General features: G+C 42.6%; 1 protein-coding gene across 1 annotated transcript; it reads right to left on the bottom strand.

Annotated features, from left to right (window-relative positions):
- LOC8064229 (chaperone protein ClpB1) lies at positions 2,604 to 7,804 on the bottom strand. Its single transcript, XM_002452175.2, has 6 exons — positions 6,360 to 7,804; positions 5,169 to 5,323; positions 3,887 to 4,227; positions 3,465 to 3,744; positions 3,196 to 3,393; positions 2,604 to 3,064 (listed from the first exon to the last, which is right to left on the bottom strand). The coding sequence occupies exons 1-6, from the start codon at positions 7,624 to 7,626 to the stop codon at positions 2,831 to 2,833; spliced, it is 2,475 nt and encodes an 824-aa protein (XP_002452220.1). The 5' UTR covers positions 7,627 to 7,804; the 3' UTR covers positions 2,604 to 2,830.

Below are 8,094 nucleotides of genomic sequence, written 5' to 3'. Positions count from 1 at the left end.
AGTCACATTACTTAGTTTGTGTAGCTAAGTAAGTTGCGCTCTCTAATTAGGCATTAGTTGTCTTGTTATTGAGCTTGCTAGTGAGCTTAGGCTTTGTGCGCTTTGCCTCACTAGTTTGTGTAGGAGCTCCCCCGGTTTGCAAAGTACTAGTTGCATAGGTTTGTGTGACCTTGCTTCTAGAATTGGTTAGGTGAGCTCTTACTAAGGTAGCACCTTGTTTTCTTGTTTAGGATCTTTTACAAGGTGCTAGAGAACTTAGATAGAGGGGTGTAGTCTTGGCTAGGCCGATAGTTTAAATTCCGCATTTGTTTCGGTTAGCCGGTGCTATAGTTTTTAGAAAGGACTATTCACCCCCCCTCTAGTCCGCCATCTCGACCCTTCAGGTCTCCCACTTCTTCCTCAAGCACCTAAATTCCTCCTTGGAGCTATGCCATTTGCACCAACTTTGCAGCCGACATGATTCCCTTTTGAGACCATAGTAAGTTATCTTACGCTCAATTTATTCTACTTCATCCTAACACTTTTTTAATTTACCTTAGATAATTGAGCCAATTAGACGTTTCGAAGATACACTCTAGTTTCTCGGAGTTACTGACATTAGGCATTAGACTTTCTGCCATGGTGGACATGGATTATTCCTTTGTGCTATAGCTTTCAACATTGCTTCAATATGGGATGGGCTTCAAGGGATCGTAGAAATAGCATTGCGGGAATGGTGGTGCTAAATGAAAGAACTACTAAGAGAAATGTTGTGAGAATGTGTCAGAATGAGCTTAGCATAAATGGATACATAATTTTGAGTTCTCAACCATTCGATGTGAAGCTTTAGACAAGGGCATTACAGATGTAGCAGCAGTTAGTGAGTTGATTGCTAGGGGCAACGATGCAGATGTGGTATAGTGGAAGTGGTGATGACAATGTGTGTGTATGGTATTTTTTCCATTTAACATTGCTCACATTCTATTTGTTACATGGCACCACTTGCAAGCGTATGGATACTATTGTAGCTCTCACCCAAGAGTATTCCAGCCTTCAAGAGTATCAAATCCATAGGAAACATATGTACTCTTCTAGCTGGTTTGTCCAAGGACAACACAAGGATTGACAAAGGTATAAAGATATCGCTATGGCTTTAGTGTCTATGAGAAAGATAAACTCTACCTTTACTTGCTTGCTTCGGGCACCGGATTTCACCTAGTCTCCTACGTGATGTTGGCTAATAGCTCTACGCTGAGCATGAACATGGGGGATTACAAGGGACAGATAGGGCTATCACCACCTATCGCCTACCCTTCAACTGTGGAGAACGAGGCAAACGAAGGTAACCTCTAGCATAGGCATCACGTCTATGCTATTGATCACTACTCTAGCATCATATAGGATTATCTGTCTTCCTCGAGAACAATAAACCTACAAGCAAATAATAATAAAGCTTAAATTACCAAGAAACTCACTACCATATGAATGCGGACACTTACTTACTGAAGAAAGCATCCGTCGAGGTACAAGCGTGGGGAGGCTACTGATGAATCCGACACTGAGACTTTGGTTTGTAAGGACTTCATTATCTAGCTACCTTTTAAGTTAATTTGACCTTTTTAGTTATATATGTTGTTTTATACTTTGTGAGAAATGTGATGGCAATGAGAATTGCATGGTGTGCACCGCGTGTTATAACAATAGTTGTGTGGTATTGGACCTATAATGGCACTCAACAATTCAATGCCGAGTGTGCACTAATCCGACAGTAGTGTCATGAGTGCCATTATGGGGTTATGGCCTAAACCGGCAGTGGCACCATATCACTGGTAGTCCAATCTAGGAATGATATCTATGAGTATCACTTCTGACCAGTAGTTGTTCATATTATCACCAGCAGTTGTTCCTATTATCACCATCGTTTACCAGGTCATTGATATTGATAGGCTGCCTGATTAACATCTACTGACATGATTTCAGTTGTGTTGGGGGCTTCGAACCCGACAATGATTATCAGTTCTAGTGTGGTAAAAACTTTTTTTGTGGTAGAGATAGCAACACTTAGCACAACCTAGTCACACATATATTTAAATAGAAATCTTGCACAAGTTTTGTTCACTAGAAAACATAGTCCAAATAGTTTTTAGAAAACCTAATTTACCCTATCTTAAACATCACGGTCTCTCAATAGGTACCCGAGTCTTGTTGGATCAATTCGAACCTTTAGCTTATATGCCATTGAGCTAAACTCAGTGGGAAGGGTGGATAGCCATAGGCCCCCGCACTTTGACAACACGAACTTCTCCTATCGGCGTGCTAGAATTGATGACCCGAAGTCCTATCGGCGTGCTAGAATTGAGATGGCTACCTTGAAGTGGTAGACTTACACATTTAGAGTCACTAGTGACAGGATGAGAAACCACTTAAAAATCCTAAGAAACCTACCTCTAGTTCTGAGAAAGAAATCCACTTGAACCCTCGTGCTAGAAATTCCCTTATATACTTTATATTAGACCAAGAAGATACCATTAGCAATTAGTATTTAGTATATACTATGCAACCAAAATAAAGGTCAAATTTGCATCTTATGAAATTCAGGAAAATCAAGAATTTGATACTAAAGATGGTGCATATACGTCATATACTCATATTCAAATGGCAGGCCAATTTTGCATTTTTAGTGCCATGTCATGATGTAAGAAAGTGAATCCAATTTATTATTATGGAATTCTCACCAAGTTCATAGCAACCTAACTATACTAAATATATAATGATTAATTTCCCAGCATGGCAGAAGCTTGAAAATTTATTCCCCAGAAGATGATATGGCTATCCTCTTCATTTTGGTTGGCTATAGGTCATCGTCACTGTCGGAGTCACTAGGAATCTCCACAACAAGTCGACGGTGCAGAGCCTCGCTTGTTGGCACGTTCTTCACGACTTCATACTTCAGACATTTCTTATCATCACAAGCATCAATAATGACAGCAGTATCTGCATCAATTTCTCCTTTAAAAAGCATCTCTGAGAGCTTTGTCATCACATTCTTTTGCAACCACCTCCTGATTGGCCTTGCACCATAATGCTGCAAAGAATATTGGACATGAACGGTGTAAATAGCAACATTCCCTAATCCCTATGTATGTATGCATGTTATAAGAAAGCCAGGCCTCTTCATGCAAGGATGTTAATAGCAAGGAGTGCTATAGTACTTACTGGGTCGTCTGACTCTGACAAGACTACATCCAAAGCAGCATCGCTTGCGGATAGAGTGATGCCCTTATTTGCTGCACGAGCAATGATGCCTTTCATATGAATGTTAGCAACCTCCCTCCTTTTATCTTGGGATAGTGGCTCAAATACCACAAGCTCGCTCAGCCTGTTCAGGAACTCAGGTCTGAAATGTTTCTGTGCCTGCAGGGACCAATAATACCATCATTTGAAAGAACTTATTGATTGAACATTCAGGACAAGGGATTGCAAACCTGCTTAATGACAAGGTCACGTGCAGCCTCCATTGTTTTTTCACCAGATATTGCTTCCATTAGGTACTCAGCTCCAAGATTTGAAGTCATAATGATGATGGTATTTTTAAAATCAACAATTCTGCCTTTACCATCAGTCAACAAACCATCATCAAGAAGCTGGAGAAGAACATTAAACACTGCTGGATCGGCCTTCTCAATTTCATCGAAAAGAATTACACTGTATGGCTTTTGCCTGACTTTCTCGGTTAGCTGTCCTCCATCCTGATGTCCATGATAGCTTCAAGCAACAAAAAGTGAGTATAAATAAAGGTCAAGCTGAAGCCAAGTGAATCTTGCATAATAAGTTGCACAGATTGGAAAAACATGAAGCGAGTAAGACTTATAGTAGAAAGTGGAGTGGTAATGAAATGATGCAAAACCTGGGAGGTGCCCCAATGAGACGTAGCACTGAGTGAGTGCCAACAAATTCAGACATGTCAAACCGCACCAACATCTTCTCACTGTCAAACAGCTGTTCCGCAAGAGCCTTTGCAAGTTCTGTCTTCCCAACACCAGTTGATCCCAAGAAAAGAAAAGAGCCTATTGGTTGGCCAGGTTGATCCAAACCAGCCCTTGACCTTAGCACAGCTTGTGCTACTGAATTAACTGCTGCTTCCTGGCCAACAACTCGCTCGCGCAATCTATCTGCCAAGTGCATTAACCTTTCCTTCTCATCCTTGTCAAGTGTATTGACAGGAATGCCAGTCCATCGACTCACAACCTGGTCAATTGTATTGACAAGTTAATACACTGCTTTCTCTTAATCCAAATATAAGTCATTTATTAGTACTGCATTATGACACTAGATTTTTTTTTGGTAAAAATATACTGTTTCAAATAGACAATTAATATATATGAAGCAAATGATATCAACCATATGTAATGTTAAATATATTGATAGCTCAAGTTATGTGATATCAACCATATATAATGCCAAATATACTGATAGCTCAAGTTGTGTAAGTTTTCTGGAATCCTATCCTAGAACGACAGTTGGAATCCGTCTAGTATATATTTTGTCAATCTGGCACAAAATTATTCCCAGATACAGATTGAAGCTAATCTAACATATAGTTTTGCCAATAACATATGCAGTTGTATCAAGTTGCAGAGACAAGCTCAGTCTAATGCATAACAACTGTGAAGTCATAATAAACATATAACCCAGACATAAAACAAACGATGCGAATTTGATTCCTTCCTCACAAGATCATGTGCCAGTACATCTTTAGACAATTTCTCTAACCATCATTATTCTGTAAGCAAGTCCTAGAGTTACACTCCAAAAAGAACAGAGGAGCTTGGTCAGTTAGTGTTAAACTGATCTTATGGCTAAAAGTAACAAGAAAATTTTCATTTTAGAGGCCATGAGAAATTAAAAATGTCAAGCTAAGATAAGACACACGGGAAATTAGCCACATTTAAATATCTAGTCAATTCTACATTCTCTCTATCCTAATGTATTTTCGTAGATTCCTCACTCCATATACCAACCTTATTTCTACCTGAAAAATAAAAAATTCCCCAGAAAGACATGCAATACTAGAGATTAGATTGATTATATATAGCACAGAAAATTTAAAAGAAATGCACAAGCTGTAAATAATTGTTAATTGCTTGATACGGCTGTATAATACAGAACACGATATTCATGTGCCATACCTCTGCGATTTGGCCTGGTGAAACAATAGCTTCGTTGGCGGCATTTTCAGGGAGAAGGTGCGCTGTACTTCCTTTCAATATGTTATCTTTTTGCATCCTTGCAGTGGCACATGCTTCATCAATAAGATCAATTGCCTTGTCAGGAAATTGGCGACCTTCAAAAACATAACAGAACCATCAATATATGTAATAATACCAACCAATGGATTGTGTATAGTATTAAATATCTGTACATGATGACATAGAACTGTATTACAGACAAGAACCATTGCTGTATGCCTATGGAAGATTATCCCAATGTCACATCAAGTTCAAAGAAAAAATGGTTGATCATTTTTAGTCCAACGATTTTTTTAACACACTCAATCTCATATTGTTGAATAGAATATCCATTTCCAGCAACAAGGTATCTTGTCATCAAATATACATGTGATCAGTCAAATTCAATTATGCAAGAGCTGAAGCAAAATGGCAGATATAACTGAAATTAGAGATGAAACCAAGTTTTGTGGTGATCACTATATGGTTAATTGGTTATCATAATCCATGGTAAGAAATAAGACACTACTCTGTACGAGTTTGAGATCAACTTTCAACGGTGATAATTAAGGTGTCTGAATTTCTATTATGGAGTCACATCCAGTTAGAGAAAGCCTATTTTCTTGGGCAACCATTAATCAATATCAAACCATAACATTATAGTTTTACATGTTGATTTTGTTGGCAAAAACAGCAAAATTGTGTTCTGACTTGGTCCTGTTTGTGAATGGACTTATTTGTAGAGTTTGTAGATCTGACCAAGTTTAATTCTCTATTTTTGGTCAAAATTAGAAACATAATGGCCCACCCAAACACCGTTGGATCCAGGGCTAACCAGGTCAAAGAATTATTGAGCTCGAGCTCTAAAAGATAGGCTCCAATAGCAAGGGAAATTCTTTTTGTGGTTTTGTCCATTTTATCACAATCATATCTACTCAGAACTCATAAATTAATTCCAAATAGTGGGCAAGCAAGTGATATATATAACTTAAATATGCCATTATGTTTATAGAAGTTCTTTTTGTGGGTTGTCCAGTATAGCATATTGAAATTTTGTTTGTGGTTTGTCCATTTTATATTATTAGAAACACAAATATGCCAAATTCAGTAGTGGGTAACAGGGTAAGCAAGTGATATATGAACCGAGCGTACCTGTAATGTACCGATTGGCAAGCTGGGCAGCTGCTACTATGGCCGCGTCCTGGATTGCAGCGCCATGGTGCTCTTCATATTTCTTTTTAAGGCCCTGAAGAATGTCAATTGTCGCCGGCACGCTTGGCTCCTGCACGTGCACCTTCTGGAACCGTCGCTCAAACGCAGCATCCTTCTCAACATACTTGCGGTGCTCATCGAACGTCGTGGCGCCAATGCAGCGGATGCGGCCACGAGCCAGAGCAGGCTTCAGCAGATTGGCACCATCCATTGATCCATCCTTGGTCTGCCCAGCGCCAAGTAGCATATGCACCTCGTCGATGAACAACACGACCTTGCCGTCAGCAGCCTCCGCCTGCTGGATCACCTTCTTCATGCGCTCCTCGAACATGCCGCGGTACTGGGTCCCGGCAACCATCGCGCCGAGGTCGACCTCCACGACACGCGCCCCAACGAGCGGTGCGGGAACGGCCCCTGCCGCGATGCGCTGCGCCAGGCCCTCGGCGATGGCCGTCTTGCCGACACCGGGAGCGCCGACGAGCATGGCGCTGTTCTTGGTCCGGCGGCTGAGGATACATACGACGCGGTCGATCTCTTCGTCGCGGCCGATCACTGGGTCCATCTTGCCGGCGTCAGCTGTTATGTCCCGACCGTACTTCTCCCAAGTCGCGTGCTTTCCCAAAGGCGCCGCCTTTGGAGCGGATGCAGATCTTCCGGCGAGGCCCTCCATCGACAAAACGCCAGATGATGGACGCACAGAACCAAGTAGCGTAGAGCGCCGCGGTCTCATCAAACGCAAATAAGAAGACGACGTCCTGGGCACGACGCCGGTGACCGGCGGGGCTGCTCGCCCCACGTTCGGCGGCACGCTGGGTGCCGGGGCCGCGGAGGCTGGGGCCGGTGGCGGAGGCACCGTCCCTGCGGCCGGACTCGCTGTGGGCGGCGTAGCGGTGGCAGCCATGGGCCCGTTGGAGACAACCGGATCTAACCTCTTTGCTGCCTGGGAAACGTGGCCGTGGCGCATCGGGTCGACGGCGGCGGCGGACGACGAGACGGCCGTGCAGCGGCGCTTGCCTGCCAAGTGCGAGCCGTCATCGTCGAGGCGGCTGCCGCCGGCACGGCACCGGAAATCGGAGAAGTCGTAGTAGTAGTAGTCGAAGGGATAGGGCTCGTGCTTAACCCTCAACTTGCGCCGCCTCGAGAGGCGCCCGGTGGCGGCGGTGGAGTCATCGATATGGTAGCTTCGAGCGGCGAAGCCGCCGTCCATGTCTATGTCGCGTCGGTGGTGTCCTCCAGCCTCCAGGCGCGATTCGAATTCGATTAGACGGGGTGTCCCGGTTGCGATGTGATGAGAAGTTGCGGCGACCGGCGAGTGCGGTATATATAATGGCGAAATCTTCCTCCAATTTTTATCGCAGGCGAGTGCGGGGCACTGTGCGCACTGATAATACAAAGACTCTATCTCAGAGTCTAAGACAATTAAAAAAAATGTAGAAAAAATAAAACTCCAAATCTTATTTAGACTCTAAATTCACATTGTTCGAGGTAATAACTTTAGACTATATGATAGAGTTTGCATTGTGAGTGCCCTCACAATGCAAAACTCTATCACAGAGTCTAAGACAAGTAATTACATATTATTTATGGTATTTTGCTGATTTGACAACATATTTATTGAGAAAGAGGTAGAAAAAATAAGACTCTAAGTCTTATGGCACTCTCAATGCTAGAAACT

The sequence above is a fragment of the Sorghum bicolor genome, chromosome 4, assembly GCF_000003195.3.
Source record: "Sorghum bicolor cultivar BTx623 chromosome 4, Sorghum_bicolor_NCBIv3, whole genome shotgun sequence".
In the NCBI taxonomy this organism is placed as follows: domain Eukaryota; kingdom Viridiplantae; phylum Streptophyta; class Magnoliopsida; order Poales; family Poaceae; genus Sorghum; species Sorghum bicolor.
Note: the sequence above shows the minus strand (reverse complement) of the source record. Positions and strands in the feature narration are given on the sequence as shown.